We start from the raw sequence: 18491 nt of genomic DNA on the forward strand, positions 1-18491 counted from the left end.
TTCAACCTGCAAATACCAAGGACTGAGTGAGGACGTTACATGGAGAGGAGGTCCATAGCATGGAGTTAAAAAGAGGTGACTCACTTTTATATCTTTCTACAGGCAAGCATCAGCCTCTGAGTACAAGATGTTTGCTATAAACACCCTAGAGGAACCTCAAATAAAAAAAAAAACAGAGTGGCTCTATTGCTAAGGCTGTATTTAATGTTCATATATAGAACCCAATGGTGATACCGCCATTTTTGTACTCATTTGTCAATGTGAAGAAAATGGTGAAATTGTTTTGCAATGAAATAAAAGAACACCTAGAACTTTAAACTAATATTTAGAATCCCACTTGCTTTGGATCATCTGACTCTTTATATTTGCCGAGCATTTCACTCTTCGGGTATACCATTTCTATTTATTGACAAACAAAAACTGGTGCTCATTCACGCTCATCTATTATTTTATTCCTTGAGGAATGAATGCCACCAGAAACCTTCTAACACCAACTTTATACCTTTTTTTGGTCCAATTTGAAGACTCCCTACGGGTTGTGATATTAGTGTGCACACCACCCAAAGCGGTAATACATTTACAATGGCTGGTAAACTCCTTGACCATTGCGCTCTTGGTCCATCTCCTGAGCTGCCAATTTGTTTGCATCAGTTAAAGAGACACTGGGACATACATTCATCACAGAAAGGCCACTCTAGTGCCAGCTCCTGGCATGCATTTAGTTCCTGCTGTCCCATCTACCAGTGAAAAGCTGGCAAATGCCACTGGCCGTCCAGTGCCCCAAATATTACAAGACATGGTGATTCCGAAAATTAACTGCTGGATCTGCTATGTTCATCAAACAGAGAAGAGTGACAAGTATTGCTTGCTTAAGAAACTTTATTAAGTTCAACAGAAATACAGAGAAGCTTTTTATATTGAATCAAGAGGGCTGGATGGTGTCCTTTTCCTTAAATCCAACTCAAATTCTCTATATTCTTCGTAGGGGTTATGCATGTCGTACTGGGACCAGGCACATTATGGAGACTCAAAGAGAATAAGCACATTGAACTCTGCCCTCTGGTAGAAACAAACTTCACCTGCGCTATTACCTTGCTATAGGCGCAAGAGTGTAGAAAAGCTTAGAGTATTTTTGACATGTTAAAGTTTACCCTTTTACACATTTCAATGATTCCTGTTTATTGCTGCTCTTTTATTTAAATTGGCGTTTAAAGTTATTTTTTAATATTTATTTGCATTAGAAACGTTTGTATTTTATACAAAAAATCATTGATATATAATTGAATATTTGCTTCTATTCTTTTGCATCCTTCCCTAGTGCCTTCTCAGACCAAGCTCCTTATTCAGAACTAGGCCTGGGTGTCAGGAAGAGCAATAACAAATAACCTTTTGAAATTATCTAGTCTAGCACTTGTTTGTTATATTGATATTAATTTTGTTACCCTTATTTTCCCTTGACTTCTTTGTTGTCATCCTTTAAGTACATTAGGCGTCACAATGCAAAAGATAAGACAATCATTTAATAAGTTATTTTTCCTCATTAGTCAATTTGACAGAATCTTGTGTCTCACTTGAATTCAACATGACTGCACAAATTAAGCTTAGTCTACAAGGGTTACTCTGTTGATGCTGTCTGTTTCCACTGGATTTGCTGCTCCTCTGTAACTGCCTTCTTAATTTTCTATTTCACTTGCTCCTCCTTTTCCTCGACACGCGTAGACACCACTACTCCATCAACCACTTCTTCAATGAAAGTCTTCACCTTTCTCGTTTTGCTGGGATCTGGAGAATCAACAGGAAATGACAGCCAACTTATCACTGGGTTTCAGAAGCGAGAAACATGATTAACTTGAAGTGCACATGAGCATGCTTTTTTGAGGAAAAGGAAGTAAGAGTTTTGTTTCCAGTTGCCACCATGTGACCTAAGCGCTAAGGTCGTTTTATCACACTGACCTTGTGCAAATCATGTAATTAGAATACGTTTCTAGGCGAGTGGGTGGCTGAGTTTGGAAGATAAGTGATTAATTTGAGCCAGTGGTTTTAGTGCACTGCACCAGCAGTTATTTTTGAAGGTAGCACTTATTTTTCCGCCTCAAACATTTACTGCGAGAAAAGGACACATATAGGAAAGACAGAGGAAGAGAAAAACTAAAAACCATGAGAAAGCAGAAAGCTACAAGAGTGAGCTAAAGGGGCAGGGAGTGGCTGTAAATGGATTAAAGAGGCCCAAGATGGCTTCAGGATTACACTGCCTCAGTATTCTGTGCTCGCAAATTTAATTGCAGCGGCAGCTGTTTCAGAGGAAAGCTTTGGGCACTGGCACTTTTTTATTTACAAATAAAGCACTGGCGGAGAGCATCCTGTATGTGTGGAGAAGTTGAGGGTGCAGTGAGAAGAGTGCCAACCTTGGTTGCAGGCCACTGATGCTATACCATTCTCTCATTCCTTTCATGTCTCTTCTAGTTGACAAAATGTCAAAGATAGGTGCAGCTCATGCAGGTATCAAGGTTGAGGCAGTCTGCTCCCTGTAGGCATAGGCTGCTAATCTTGGAAAGCCCTCTGGGGTAAACCTCAACCGCTAACTCTTACATCACCATGATTTTGAGGTTTTTCTCTGATGTAAATCATTTTCACAACTTCGAAAACTAAAACTTTGCCATAGATCTCAGATGCATCCCCCTACCACCACATTTGTAACAATATATCAAAAATATTTCCCTTTCATTACCTTCTATTGAGTAGCTGTTAAAAATATATGGGCTAATTTAAGAAATGTAGCGCTGCATCCAGTGCAGCGCCACTTTCCTTGTGCCTCTTAGCACCCCCCTACTGCCACCATGTGTGCGCTGCATTTAATATACAGCGCACCATGGCGCAGGGTACGCCAATAGCGTCAACATTTTTGACGGCATTGATGTACTGTGCTGGATTAGCACCAAAATGTTGGTGCTAATCCTGTAGAGTACATAGGGGCCCATTGAAAACAACAGTATGCCCCCTTTTAAGGTCTGCTCTGTGCAGGCGTTAAAAATAGCACAAAAAATGGTAAAGTGGAATCTCTTACATTCCACTGTGCCATTTTCTGCGGTCCCTCAGACAGGAGAACGCCCCCTTGCATACATTATGCCTGTTGCAGGCATAATGTGGTGCATGGGGTTACAAAGTGGCGCAATGCATGCATTGTGCCACATTGTAAATATGGTGCAGCGAATTTGGCCTCGTTCTGCCTTATTTGCGTCATAAAAAAATTACTCTAATGTGGTGCAAGGAGGCGGCAGGCCCTCTTAAATCTGAGACATAATGTCACCCTCTTTCCAAAGGCACTATATTTGGAGTTCGTATATTCCACCCATTCTCAACTATAACTTCAAAAAAGTATATAAAAATAGGGCCAGGCATCTTCTTTCCTTAATTAAAATGTAGGTTCTCGTTTTCCCGTCTATTCATGATTTTTACACATACATACAGAGGGAAAATACCCTGTTTTGTTAACTATATTTTTTTAAATAGAAAAATAAAGACGTTTAGTTCGTTTTAGTGTCTCTCCATGATTTTACTACCAGGCCAAAAGTTGTGTATATGATTAGCAAAGGAAGTGAAAAAGAAGTGAACAATTTCCTAATGGAATTTAATAGCTGCTGATGCTCACTTGTGGTGGTGCTGCAACGCTAATTTATACAGTTGTGTGTATTATGTTATTGTTTATGCGTGATCTGCGTTTTAAAACCCTACATACATCAAAGCGCAAATGTGCATTTACGAGCGAACTGTTAATGGAAATATACTATTTGGAACTTACCTTTAGAGCAAACAAAAATAAATATGTTTAGACACCAATAATGTGTGAAAAGACATATATGTATAAAGACAGTAGCATCACAGAAAATACCAAAATTCCTGGAGCCCTAATTATATTTTCATAGCATTTGGGACCAAGAATCTGTAGAGTATATTATTCCCAGCAGGCCCGGGTGGGCCAGGTGGGTCAGGCCCACCCAAACATGACCTTTGGCCCTCCCAGTAACAGCAAAAGAGGCCACAGAGAAAACACCTGTTAAGTGCTTCCTTCATGTCCAAATGTGATTTTTTTTGTTGCTTTTGTTTACTTTAATTATCAGTCAAGGGTCAACTAGAAATCTCTAGAATACATTTTATAGTGCATTGTTTTAATAATAGCTGTTTTATTTGTGTAATGATAGGGAGAAAAATACCACCTTTAGATGATTTCCCCTGTTTTTCTACTGTCTGAGACAAAACTCTGGGAATGCCTGTGAAAAGAAAACAGCCTGGTGCGATCTTAGCTCATGTCTGAGGCAAGCTGCAGTGGGGAGATTGTGTTGGGGAAGAGGGGATAGGGATTTACCTGCCAATGATGCAGCAGGTGCAGGGGCACCAGAGCCCAGGTTGTAGGCTACCTCAGGAATTCTCGAAAATTGGGCACACATTGGCCCACCCAAACGTACCCTTGGCCAATCTAGATATAAATTCCCAGAACTGGGCCTGAGTCCCAGGACATTTTCTACGCACGAAGAAGACATGCAGTGCCATCCACATCCCACAACAGAGGAGCGATGCCTGCCTTCATAACCCGAACACAGAAGAATAACAGGGAAAACGCATGCACCTTTCTTGGAGTCCACCGATGATGTCTGTGACTTCACCTCAGTGGAGGACTTTTGACTCGAGGACACTGTTGAACTTTTACTGGACGACGACTGGAAGGATGATTTGCTGCCGCTGCTGCTGAAAAAGTAAATTCGCATTAGTTACAGGGATCCCTCGTGGAATGATGGTAAACAGATGAAACATTCTTCAACTTTGCAAACTTTCAACTTTATCAACTTTTAAGACACGGTGATTTTTTTTAAATAATGAGTTAAAAAGTATCTTGTGACGTTGATAAAGTTTGCATAGTTGTGACGTTCTGCAGTTAGATAGTTTCACAAATCTTCGCCTTGTGAGTAAACTTTTGTACCCAAGCTTTTCTTATTCTTAAAATATTGTGCTTTTATCCGTGAAAATGGTGAGCACGCTGAGTCAAACTTCAAAACGTTCTTTCCAGAAATTGTTTGCTGTGATTGAGACCTCAATAAAATTATGAAGCTTTTAATGAAGGCTTGTGGGTGAGATTCTATTAAATTTTAAGTGTGCCATTACAAGGAGGGCGGAGGAGTATGCTTGGAGGGATACGCCTGCCCTGTTAAATGTTTAACGAACCAGCTACTAAAACAAAATGTGGAAAACTGACAACTTAATTCCTGGTCCAGCATGAGTTTCCAGATTCCGGCTTAGAAACTTATGATACCTTGTAATAGAGCGGGGAGTCTGGAGGTTGGAGATTGTTTATCTGTGGTCCCTGCATTCTCCTTCTCTTTAAGGGCTATCTTGTAATGAGGCCTTCTGTGGTCACAGGTATTGGCGCACACTTAAAACATTAAGAAACAGTTTTGAATGCGACAATATTGAAAACTGTGAGGCATATTTACACAGAAGAGGTGCAGCGCGGCGCTGTGCCAAAATTGGCAGCGCTACGCTGTGTCACCTCTGAAACCATATTTACACAAATACAAGCATCCACATGTTTCTCCTACTGCTGGTGCTAAATTTAGCTGCTAGCGCCAACGAAGGCAACCTTGCACCATAGTGCAAGGATGCCTGTGTTACAGAGAATGATATTGTATCTGTAGGAGGGTGTCCTTTTCTGCACATAAACAATCTATAATGGCGATTTATTACTTGTCTGTGTGCTGCAGAATGCAGTAGACATAGAAGTAGCAAATCGTCATTATTAAATGAATGTTTATGTGCAGGAAGGAACACCTTCCTGCACATAAACAACCATTCATGGCATATTGCTCTTCCTATGTGTGTTGCAGAATGCAGCACTTATAGAAAAAGCAAAAACAAGGAGAAATAAAAGTATTTCTCATTGCAGCATGCTAACGCCACTGAGTGGCGTTAGTTTTTGGCGCTACCACAGATTTACGAACTCTAGTAAATCTGGGGCAGCGTCAAAAGCAATAGGTGTAACAGTGGAACGCCCACAACAACACCCATTGCACACCCCTCTGGCGCAGAAAACTGCGTCAGAGGGGCCTATATAAGTGGCTTAGCGCCACCTTGTAAATATTGCGCTGTGCATATCGCCACAGGAAATTTACAAAAAGTGACACTGAGGTGGTGCTAAATTTAACCCTGAAGAATATACTCAAAAATGGGAAATAACTGAGGAACCATATTTAACACACCAGTGCACCTTGTTATTCCTAATTCCTGCCCGGATTTTTGCCATGGGATTTTGGCTGTTTAGAACAGCCAGAGGTCATGGAGAACATTGCTGGAACTACATGATTACTGCATTGCTCATCTTCCCTATTGGTTGAGTGGAAAAAGTTGCTGGGACCATTGGATTACAATGAACTTGGAATAATGGCTTTAAGGTGCCTTGGAAAATCTCTGAGGCATTTTCTCACTCAAATTCTCCCTCCAGCAGGCGCCGGTAGGTCTCAATCTCCATCTCTAGCCGTGTCTTGATGTCCAGGAGCTGCTGATACTCATAGCTCTGCCGTTCCATGTCACTGCGGAGTTGCATGAGCTGCTCCTCCAGGCCGCCGATCCTCTGCTGCATCTGCATGAGCTGTGCTCCGTAGCGCCCTTCTGTCTCTGCCAAGGTTTGTTCCAGAGAGTTTTTCTGTCGAGAAATTGAGAGCATGTTACAGAATAAACCTGGGCACCTAGGTCATGGAAAACAGGAAGGATGACATAGAGAATCTTTCCAAAGCATTCTCATTTTCATAGAGCAAGTGTCCATAAATCTACAGAGCCTCAAGAGAGGAAGCCCGAGGATAGTGCTGTTGTACCAAAAGTCTAATCACTTGTATGAGGTGGGTGTTTATTTGATTTGCAAATGTTCTGGGTTCTCAGACAGCTTTAACTTCATATTTACTTTTGTAGCTACAGCTTTATTTAGAGCTTTGCTTGTTGTAATTCCATCTGCTAATCCTGCAAATGGCCACGGTGGACTTTCTGCCATCCGTGTGGATATTTAAAATGCAACCCCTAAATGATGAAAGTCTACGACTATTTCCATAGAGAACCCTGTACTCTTCCAGACATCATGGCGAACCTGTCATTCTAGACTGGGGAGGTTCTCCAACACCATTTCTGGTGGAGTTGCCACTGCTCACAGAGATGGAGGCGTGTCACTGGTAGGACATCAGCATTGTAAATGGAGCAGCTGAGCCGACTGAAACACTTTTTGCCTGATGCTGTGCTACAGTCCTCTTTGATTTAGGTAGTTAGGGGTGTGATAAAGTACAAAATGGTAGAAAATAACAATTTCAGGCAACAAAAGTTCAATCTATTATAGTTTAAACAGTCAACCGGCACCTCATCTTACCACCCTGCACCAATAAAGCACTTCTGTAAATCTGTGGATGATGCAGTTTTAAGCATCATCATTCTTAATCAAAATTTGCATTTTTGGTTTGCAGGATTTAAAGTCATTGCAATAACTGTATTGGGGAATTAATGTTGCATGAAAAGCTTTCCACTCCTTGTTTAGGTCTGGGCTGCAGACATCATTATCTATTTGCAAGCCTATTATTTAGGGGGCATACCATGCTTTGTGTGTGTTTTGTTTCTGCCCCTTATGATTGAATAGCTTTGTTGTCTATCACAGACAGGTGTGTGCTCTTGAATTAATAGCTTTCCCCCATGTTTGTTGCACCCAGGAGCATTTCAGTCTCACAGTGTTGCGACTGGATGAGTTATATTCTTCAGCTGGTAACTTGAAGGGACTGTTTTTTATTTGTTGTGCATTTAGCCCTCCATGGGACTCCTTGTTTTTACTTGTCTCCTCCACTTCTTTCTGTGCCCGCTAACCCCACCCTCCCTTCATTCCACTCCTATGCTCCCTGATGCTCTCCCTCCCACTTGCAGCTAAGAAAGAGTCACTGGCAAAGCCCAAACCTCGTTTTTTCAGAGCCGAGACCTATAAGGACTGCCAGTGCTTGTTCCGTCCTTAGTCCACATGCCACGGCTGCACAGAATACACCAGCACACAATCAAACATGGCATATATTGCTAGTTCATTTCCTAGGCCAGACAGAGTTTGATTAACATTCCAAGAAACCTTAACAGGTTATTCTGCACTCTGTTATTGTGGATTTGCACATCTTTGGAAAAAGGTGGTGTTGAACTGGGGTTGCATTTCTGAAAGTTGATTTGCTGGCCAGTTAATAGTCCACATTTTAAAAGATCATGCACACAGATCTATCACCACTATATAAATGTATTCTAGTATTATCATATCCAAATCTTTGTTGAAACATTTTAGGCCCACAGTTAAGAAAAGTGGCGCTGCACTTTATGGAGCGCCACTTTTCTTGCGCCCTGTAGCGCCCCCTTAATGCCATCATGTGTGCATCATATTAAACATACGCGCACCATGGTGCAGGTTAGGGACACTAGCATCAACATTTTTTATGCTATTTTTGTTCTCTGCAGAATTAGTGCCCAAAATGTTGGCACTAATCCTGCAAAGTACATGGAGGCCCATTATAAATAATGGTGTGCCCCCTTTTAACACCTGCAAAAAATGGCGCAGTGGAATTTCTTAGATTCCACTGGGCCATTTTAGTGGTCCACCTAACGGGGGTGATGCCCCCCTTGCATACATTATGTCTGGTGCAGGCAAATTTTGGTGCAAGGGTATGCAAAGCTTGTATTGCACCACTTTGTAAATATGGTGCAGAGTTTTTGCCACACTATTGCCACATTAAGGTAAAAAATAATGGCTCTAATGTGTCGATAGTTGGCTCTATGCCCTCTTACATTTGGGCCATAGTTTGAAATGCATATAGTTCAAAGGTTTAATTAGAAACGTTTATTTTAAAATTGCTGACCGTCTATGTATGATGTATTCAATGTGAAAATATTTATTTTGAAAAAGATATAGAATGTGTAAAAACGAATTTACTGTACAGTCTAAACCTCGACAAAAACCTTGACTTTAGTCAATAAGCGAGCGTCTGGCACCGTCTGAGAGATACATACCATGGCCATCTGGGACTGAAGCTCGATCTCTAAGCCTTGGAGAGTTCGTCGCAGATCTGACACCTCGCTCTTCGTGGTCTGCACTGCCTGCACGCCCTGAGAGATCTGCGCTTTCAGATCTTCAGACTGAAACACAGAACGAGGGGCCATTGTTACGGATCAGCCGCTGGGACACCTCTTAAAACTGGCTGCATGGCGGCCATGTCCATCTGACTGATGTTCCTTACCGCCTTCAAGAACTGTGCCTGGGCTTCTCTGCGGTTCTTCTCCGCCAGCGACTCATAATCAGCTCTCATGTTATTCAGGACAGCAGTCAGGTCATTTCCAGGTGCAGCGTCCATCTCGACATTCACAGAGCCGGCAGCTGCGCCTGACACAGCCTGCATTTCCTGGGGAATGCAAAGGGCCATGATGCAAAAGGAACAGATTGGAGGGGATTCGGTTCATACATTTAAAGTACATCTAATGCCACCGTATGTAAACCAAGACTCAAATTCGTGGTTACAAAATGAAATCTTAGATTCCACAGCTGCACCAGGTAGAGTATGCACCTTTCTTAGACCAGACCCCATCACTACGCCACAGATCGTCCCACCAGACATCCATACACTAGCTCACACAATTCCCACTACACTACACCTCCTCCCATTAAATTACACCTTTTCTCAGTAGATTTCTGCAACTCTCGCTAGTTCATTTACACGTTTACTAAAATCACCACCATTCATTTAATCTTATATCTCTTCTTAGAAGACCACACCCTGTCCACTCACTCATATACTTCTTCTAGACTAGGCCCTTTATGAACTAGCCCATCAAGTAAGGTTATTTACCGAGACAGAAACCCTTATTTGTCCTGTCAACATGACTTACTAGCTCAGAGAATATTTTATTCCAGTAGAACTCATTCTCACCTGATTACCGTAAACCACACATGTGTTTAGTACATCATAATGTCACTTCATAACCCTGTACCAACACAACAAACATTATGGGTCAAACCCTGACCCTTCTTACCATGCCCTTATCCATTACAATTCACTACAACCCCAAATAGCATCCCAAGTCAAACTTACTAAGAAAACCTACTGACTGGTGGTAAGAATGCCCATTAAACAGATAACATCCTCCTCTAATTGAACCTGCTATAACCCAAAGCAACATGCATCCAAATTGATCACAGAGACCCCAAATGTAATCCAGTAGCTGCTGGACCCTGCCTCTGCTAGAATAAGAGACTGCTTAGCTAGCAGATATACTTGTAGATAGACTATACCTCTTCCTAGAAGAAAAACCTAACAATCAGACAGCATTCGTCAGATGAAGACTTTACCTAATAGATCGCAAACTTTGTGCGATCACATATTCATCTACAATAGACAAAACGCTTGGCTAGTGCAACATACAAGCCCAGGCAGCACAACCTTTGCTTTTAGTACATGCATAGGAAAATGCTAACTCGTAGCTCCCACACTTGGACGGTAAAGCAAGTAACAGGAGTATTCACTACCCATTGCACCACACACCCGCTCATTAGACCTCATCTAACAACCAAACCAATTGCAAAGTTTATACCTTTTTCAGTAGATCATTTTTGCCAAGAACATCTGCATACTTCATGTCGTCAATGAATCATTATTTTTTTGCAAGCGTGCTGCAAAATACACAAGGACTCTAACTTGAGAGTCCTTGATGTATCATCTGATGGCACTAACTTTTCCAGACGAAGAGTCTGTAGTGACCACAATACGTAGTGAAGCCATCTTTTTGCCTTTCTACTGCTATCTTTATGGCCCTGTGTAACTTGGCTTCGGGTTTACCAGGTAAATAAGGCACTAAGGTCTACCCTCTACCTCTTGGTGGTTCTTCTTAAGGAAGGCCAGCTCCTCAGTCAGGCTTTCGATCTGCATCTCCAGGTCAGATCTGGACATGGTCAGATCATCCAAGACTCTGCGCAGCCCATTGATGTCAGCCTCAACGCTCTGGCGCATGGCCAGCTCATTCTCATACCTGAAGAAGGACAAAAAAAAGAGGCATTTGCAACAAATAAGAGCAAACTTTACTGATTACATCATTTTCCTACTGTAACTTGTGGCATAGCTACTAATAGTCTTTCATCCCACTCAGACCGTCCAATGGCTTTGGGGTGCACTGGATGAAATAGCAAGCAGTACGGTTGAATTAGGTTTACCACTGTACTTGGACTAAAACCCTTAATTACAAGTGGTATTTTGATAATTAAATCACATTGGAATGTGCACTTTGCCTTACGCCACAGTAATAAAACTGGTCTATCTATGATCCGCGCCACCTGCAAAGCACATCATTTAATGAAATGTAGAGTAGAAAGATCTGAATTGTTTTGCCCAGCCTATGAGACAGGACTATACCCTGCACATCCAGTTTAAATAAAGAGTGGTGCAGTTTGACTTTCAGAGAGCAAATTGTTTAGAAGGCAGGCAGTTTTTGTACAAAGTGGGTTTACCATTAGATAATAACATCCTGAGAGACGTCAGTGAAGAGTTCACCTTTGGTTGAAGCTAAGGTCTAGTACATAGCCCTTGACAACAGCCAAGAGAGGTCTTTAAACAACAGACAACAGAACTCTTTAAACAAAAGACAGGTTCTGCAGGTTTTTAAATGCTACAGCTTTGATTAATGTGGGTGTGACAAGCTTACAAGGAACCTTTAGAGCAGGAGTATCCAGTATGGTCTATGAGGGTCAGATCCAGGCCAGAATGTCAGGCTAGCCACCACCGAATACGCAATTAAATTTACGTATGTGAACTGACATGAAAATTATCTTCACAAGGATACTGTACAAATCTGGCATACATACAATCCTCTGTGACCAGAAATAGTCATGTCAACTGTAAATGAATTCAGATAAGCCAGACCAAATGCTAAATGACACTTGATTAAGTCGTAGTATTGTGCTAAAAAGCATATAGCCTGGTTAAAAGAATCATTGGAGATTGTTCCCTCCAACAGACTATTACTTTGAAGGTGGAAAGCTGGAATGAATTTAGCAGAGTGAGACCAACTGTGTGAATCTGTGACCTGGACACTTTTAGCCACTTTCATGGAGAATAGACATCATTCAGGGAGGGAGGTCACAGTAAAATGAGCCTTGGGGCCTGATTTAGAATTTGGCGTAGGGGTTACTCTGTCACAAACGTGATGGATATCCTGCATGCCATATTGCAATTTCCATATGCTACAATGGAATAGTAACATGTTTGTGATGGACTAACCCTTTTCACCAAACTCTAAATCAGGCCCTTAATGTCGAAACTTCAAGGTTTACTCACTTCAGCTTGAAGTCATCGGCAGCCAGTCTGGCGTTGTCAACCTGCAGCACGATGCGGGCGTTGTCAACAGTGGCAGCAAAGATCTGGAAGACCGCAAAAGAGACAGAAGATTTTGAGTGTGGTATCATTCTAGATGGAGTAGCACGTGTAGGGAATGTTCAATTGACTAGTACTACATTTACACTGCCCTATGCATTACAAATATGTGTTGAATTGCATTGTAGTTTCATAAATATTTGGGGTTTCCGTATCTTCTAGGTCCATGAGTGAATAGCTCACTCAGTCTAGGTTCATTTGTTGCATTCTGGGATTTGTAGCCCTGGTTTTAAAATGGAATAAAGAGGGTTAGAAGTCCAGGAATATAAGGAAAATTTTGTAAATACATGAGCTGCTCGTAGATGGACCTAGAAAACTTGAGAGCTCTGGATATAGCGCTTTTTTCCCTGACAAGGTGCCAAAGCACTGACATTTAGCCTGCTGTACTTTGAAGGGGTGCTTGGTTGGAAGAGTATTGTAATGTGGCCTGATTGAGAGGCGTTTTGATGTCCTGCATGAGTAACCAGAGTGGTGGTCTGAAATGGTATTAGGTCGCTGTTCTTGTATCTGATGATTTTACCCCAGGCCCGTGGGGCTGTAATTTGAAAACTGGGGTGCCAGTCTCTAAACTCTGTGGTGCACGATTATAGGGGCTGTCTTTCAATGCCCACTGGTTCGAACAGAATCCAGGTAGAGAGCTCCATGTAGGCCACAATCAAAAGGATTTGCTCACAGATTACAGAGACCAATGGAGTCTTAATTTAATTTTCACTTTACTGCAATCATATTTTCTTAACCTAACGGTTTTAAAGTACTGCAGTCCCCAGGACTCTAAAGCCATAACTTTGTGTGAGTTCTAAATACAGGCCTTTAATTTCAGGCTAATGACTGGGGTAATTCTGTTTGTAATGTGCACTATACCAGACATCTGACTATTCCACAGCTATTCAACATTTGTTTGAGAGAGGGATTTCATTTCTCAGTTTAGCGTAAATTGTACAGGCCTGTTTATTAGTGAGAAATGCCAGACTACGTGTTCCAGCATGCACTGAGATAAATCCTGGAAAACAAGAAATTTATATTGTTGTCACTTCTAGGGCTGGATCACTTCGGAACTGTGTGGTCTCATAATATTGTTCAACATTCAAAAGATGGAATACAATAAATTCAAATTTTGATTTTCATCAGGAAAATGTGGTCATATGCATGATGCATTGCATATTTTGGATAAAAAGTATAAAACAGTCTCTTTAACAACTCTAGGTCTTTATCTCCACTTAAGGGATCCCAGAATGTCTGAGTAGCTCAGCCACCTTAGTTTTTTTTGTTCTTTGCATTCTTGCAGTTTAATTATAAATGCTCGATTACAGGGACCAGAATCAGAATGTCAAGTAAAATGAATGGGCTAGATTTGCCTCTCAGGTATAGACCCAAGAAAGGTGATGGTCCTGGATTATAGAACTGGTTCTATCTTGCTCGGTGTCCCGTGTTTACAACATGATCCTATCCTGTCTGCGTAGCACTGTGCATGTTAGAGCATTCAGACATGTACATATAATGGAAAAACGATAACTACAAGTTCCAAGATGCACGGCTCTATCGTCTGAAAGGACAGGTTGCAGGTGTCTTAGCTGCAACGTAGCAGTGAGCCGTGTTAGTTCACCCTACAATCAGGGACCACCCTCTCCCCACAACCACCTGAGGCACCCCGCCCACCACACACTCAAACCTAAGGGTACATTGTGTTCGTTTTCTTTTTTGTTGCTCTTTTTACCAAGGGTTCGAATCTATAAACCTCATCGGGCTTCGAGGGTGGGCGGGTGAGGTGATCGTAGGCCTCAGGAAAGTTGCGTATTTGGAAGCACCTTTCATGCGTAGCAATTGGTGGGAGGCGATCCTCTTCGGTTCAGCTCTATCATGTGAAAGTCATCGAATGTGAGGATCGGAAGCGGGAGACACACAGTGGCCATCCTCCCTCAGACACACAGACAGGGCGTAGCTTCGAGTCGGGCACCGTCTAGGTTGAAGAAAGGTGCCGTTTTGGAGCAATTTGGCACGTGCCTGACGAACCGACCCGACAGAAAGGGTACCGAATGGCTCCATGTAGTGCAGGGCGCTTCCAGCCAGTCCTGGCTCGGTAACTGGTAGCGCTTTGCATGCCGGGATTTTGAAACCAACGCTTGCAATTGCAAAGGCAAAAGCACACGTGCCACAATGAAGTGTATTCTTGGCAGAAAAAAGTCGATTGGCTAAAGATTCGCGCACCCTTTTTTACTGATATAATTACATAGTAGAATATTTGGCTTTGCCATACACTCTTACTGTTGAGGGGCTCGAGGAAAGGCAAGGAGATGACCCTACAGAACGCAAACTGACCACCTCACTCCATGTCACAGTGAATACAATTCCCAGTCCGGGAATTTTAGCCTACCAGTCATTCCTATCAGGCGTATTTCTCTGATTAGTTCAACGGAAGTAAGCAAAGACTGCACCCACACTACACGAGATTGTCACATAAAGACCTAGGAATAGAAATATTGTTCGTAATGGCATGAATTCAGGTGGCCTCCCTATTTAACGCCATAGCAGCTTTCTGTTCTGGTCGCTGACTTTATGACCCTTTAGCAGAAGGAGGTAAAATGACTGTACTCAGATGTACAGATGTTAGGAAGACTTTGAACACTCTCGAATTCATTCTATATCTTCACTGAGCTGAAGTGTTTACAACCTGGGATGTGAAGTAAACGTATCCAACTACCACTCCCTTATTCCCACACCACTATGCTTCCATTCGCCCTCATATCTTGGGATGAGGACCAAAGTAGTTTTCACATTTCGGAGGTTTTTTTTGCATTTGCCTTGTGAACGTCTTAGAATGTGCTAAGATCTAAAGATGTATCGTTCCTAGCGTGAGTAGCAGAACTGTGAGGTTTGCCAGGTCCACGTGTCACTAGAGCATTCCTTGCATTCTGGGACTTGTAGTCTTGATTTTATAAAGGGGTGAAACAAGACTGCAAGTCACCGAAAGCAAAGCAAAAACCTGGACTGGATCAGCCCCTGATGCATGGATCTAGGAAAATTTGAGAGCTCTGCAGTAGTTGATCCACCCCTGTACAGCAGAGGTATGGCATATGGAGTAGAGAATATCAAGATACCAGAATATTACAGCCAAAATATTGAGGATCAAAGTATAGACACTATATAGATAAGAATAGATTTACTTTTCTTAAATCCACATAAATCTACCTTGACAATATATATAGATATTTTTAAGGTACATGGATGTGAAGTTGAGTATAGTAATTGTATGCTTGCCTGTATATATTTATTTGATATTTTGTCTACGATATTCCGGTATCTCAATATTACAGTGTACAATCATCCTGTAATGCAAAGATAATAGTGGTGAATGCATTGCGTACTCACAACTGACATGGACAACCAACATCTCTGTAGTAACTGTTCCTTTCTTATATGCAAGTCATTCTGCTTCCTTCTAATAGGAAACAGTCTTTTTTGGGGGGGTATGGACAAAGGGCCACAATTCTGTATGAAATGCAATCAACAGTATAGTGCACTAGCATTAACAGAAACGACCTCCCACATCGTTGACAGTGGAGCCAGTGGTGACCCCTGATTCAACCATTTACCTTGTTCCTTAGGTCATCGATGGTGGTGTAGTACTTGCTGTAGTCGCTGGTACGCCTATCGCCAGTGCTGTCTGAGTGCTTGCTGTACCACTCCTTGATCTTGATCTCCAGCTCATTGTTGGCAGCCTCCAGAGCTCGCACCTTGTCCAGGTAGGAGGCCAGGCGGTCATTGAGGTTCTGCATGACCTGCTTCTCCCCACCGCTGCCAAGGAGGCCGCCATCACCACCCCCGGAGCTGAAGCTGAAACTAGAGCTGCCACCCCCAGCACCACCGCCGAAGCCACCCCCAAAGCCACCACCACTACCAAAGGAGGCCCCTCCATAGCCAGCCCCAGCACCACTAGCGAAGGAGGACCCCCCAAAGCCACCCCCACCGGAGCTATACACCCCTCTGGAGACGCTGAATGACTCGCCTCCAAATGCACTGCCCCTGCCTGGCACACTCTGCATGGACCTGCTACTGAAGCTCTTCAGCATGATGGCGGCTGGTGAGAGGGCCCTGGGCTTCAGATGTACCTGCTGCGACGAGAGCACAAGAGTACACTGCAGCCAGCTCGGACTGTCCCTTTTATAGCCAAAGAAGTGGTATTGTATTTCAAACTCCCTCGTCCACTCTCCACCCCCTCAAAGGACAATCCCCTCCAGCAGGCTCAGCATCTGCTCATCAAAAGAGACCATTTGTATGGGAAATATGTCGCCCTCGGGCTGTTTCTCATCTTTCCAAAGGCGACTAGGGTGGGGCGCCAAACTCACCATTCAAGAAAATGCTTTTCATCTCTTTTAGACATGTTAAGAGCTACCTGTCAGCCCCCTGTCACAATCACTGAAGCCTTCCACTGCAAGCTGCAGATTACCTTTTTGAAGCACAAATGTAGTGGTGAGCAGGCATCAGAGCTGGGTGCAGTCACGGCACGAAGGCCGAGAGCAAGCAATATTCCAGTGCATGAACATTCAAGGAGGCTCTGAGTTAGGAGGGTGTGCTTTCCACCGAGGTGGCCCACATCGTACGCCTTCCTTTCATTTTTAATGCAGATTTAACGTTAATAATCAATAGATAAACTGCAAGGGTTGTTCTGCAAGCAGCAGCTCTCAAGACAGGACCACAGAGCAAGCTGCCCAATCCCACAAATTTGCAATACTACTCACAAGCCGCCACGAACTCCCCAGACACTATAGATGAGATTATACCTCATTGACGTTCCTGGCCCCCATCATGGCCCATGGAACCCAGGTTAGTACCACACTCGAACAATGCAAATCCTGGCACCTTAAACAAAGCCGATCAGTGTGTCGTCCTTCTGAGACGTGCTTTCATTTTTCAAGAGACAAGTATTAAAGTGTATTTTATTTCTATATGAGGCTTCCATGAACTGTTTATGAGCTCGGTGGGTTAATGTGCCTGGTGCACAAATCTGAATGCAACCAGCTTGGCTCTAGTTCAGTGTCCTTGATTGGAGTTGGTTCTAAAATTGATGGCGCTCAAGAGAAAATCATATTTTCCTTCTTACTTGTGACAAGGAGGCATTATTTACTGCTTCTTCAGGCAACCTGGTGCCCCCCGCGGCATGGACGACATTTAGGAGTGGCCAGGGGTCGCACTTGCGACCCCTGGCTTGCCCTTAGCAAAGCCCGGTACTGCCTTTGCGACCCCTGGCCCTGAAGGTGGCAGAAATACTCGTTTTCTGATCATTTTTCATTATACTATTAGTAAATGATATTCTATTAGTACAGTTAAAAATGGAACACAATTAGCTTGAATGGGACTTTGGCGCCAGTTTAGGTACATTAAAAGCTGGTTTTAAATAATAGTTGTGTATGTGCTTACAGGTATGAGTTTGTTTATGTGGGAGAGAGCATGTGTATCTGTGAGAATGTGTCTATGTGTATGCATGTGTGTATGAGTGAAAGTGAATGAGAATCAATGACACTGACAGTAAGAATGTGTGAGATTGAGTGTCAGAATCAATGAGTTAGAGTGAGTGACAATGAGTGAGTAAGATTAAGGTACACTTACAAGTAAGATACACTCTTACAAGTAAGAAAGAATTAGTGTAAGAGTGTTAGTTTGAGCTAATGTGGATGAGCAACTATATGGTGCCGGGTTTGTTAGTATGTCATTGTCCCTGGCATACTGAGGGTAATTAGTATCTTAAAGAAACACCCATGGCAAAATGCTGGCACTCGCATTCTTGCGGCAATTTTTAACATGACAGACACCTGTCACAAAATACTGGCAATGAAAGTAATTATTGGCATAATGAGGACCCCCGATAAAATACTTGTACCTCCATACTAGAGGTGATTATTGCATATAGATCACCTGTAGAAAAAAGCTGCCATACCTGAGAAAATTCTTGGCATGGGAGCACCCATGGCATAATGCTGATAATGGCACAGTGAATTAACTACTTGCATAAAGGAGAGCAACCTCACATAT

The 18491-nt window shown here is 42.6% G+C and overlaps 1 protein-coding gene across 2 annotated transcripts; it reads right to left on the reverse strand.

Moving 5' to 3' along the window:
• Positions 1–861: 861 nt before the first annotated feature.
• LOC138299401 (keratin, type I cytoskeletal 47 kDa-like) lies at positions 862–16603 on the reverse strand. 2 transcript variants are annotated; one of them, XM_069237631.1, is made up of 8 exons: positions 16055–16603; positions 12369–12451; positions 10911–11067; positions 9285–9446; positions 9058–9183; positions 6474–6691; positions 4625–4743; positions 862–1782 (listed from the first exon to the last, which is right to left on the reverse strand). In XM_069237631.1, the coding sequence occupies exons 1-8, from the start codon at positions 16529–16531 to the stop codon at positions 1682–1684; spliced, it is 1443 nt and encodes a 480-aa protein (XP_069093732.1). In that variant the 5' UTR covers positions 16532–16603; the 3' UTR covers positions 862–1681. The 2 variants fall into 2 exon arrangements, with proteins under 2 accessions (XP_069093732.1, XP_069093733.1); XM_069237632.1 differs by having other exon boundaries at positions 1503–1782; positions 4625–4740.
• Between the last annotated feature and the right edge of the window lie 1888 nt (positions 16604–18491).

This window comes from Pleurodeles waltl, chromosome 6, assembly GCF_031143425.1.
Source record: "Pleurodeles waltl isolate 20211129_DDA chromosome 6, aPleWal1.hap1.20221129, whole genome shotgun sequence".
Lineage (NCBI taxonomy): Eukaryota > Metazoa > Chordata > Amphibia > Caudata > Salamandridae > Pleurodeles > Pleurodeles waltl.

Excerpts from the sequence above, each read along its gene's own strand:
- LOC138299401 (XM_069237631.1), bottom strand. The coding sequence starts at position 16,531 with ATGCTGAAGAGCTTCAGTAGCAGGTCCATGCAGAGTGTGCCAGGCAGG. Across the intron at positions 12,452-16,054 it reads TCGATGACCTAAGGAACAAG|ATCTTTGCTGCCACTGTTGA; the intron begins GTAAATGGTTGA and ends GCGGTCTTCCAG. Across the intron at positions 1,783-4,624 it reads ATCGGTGGACTCCAAGAAAG|ATCCCAGCAAAACGAGAAAG; the intron begins GTGCATGCGTTT and ends TTGATTCTCCAG.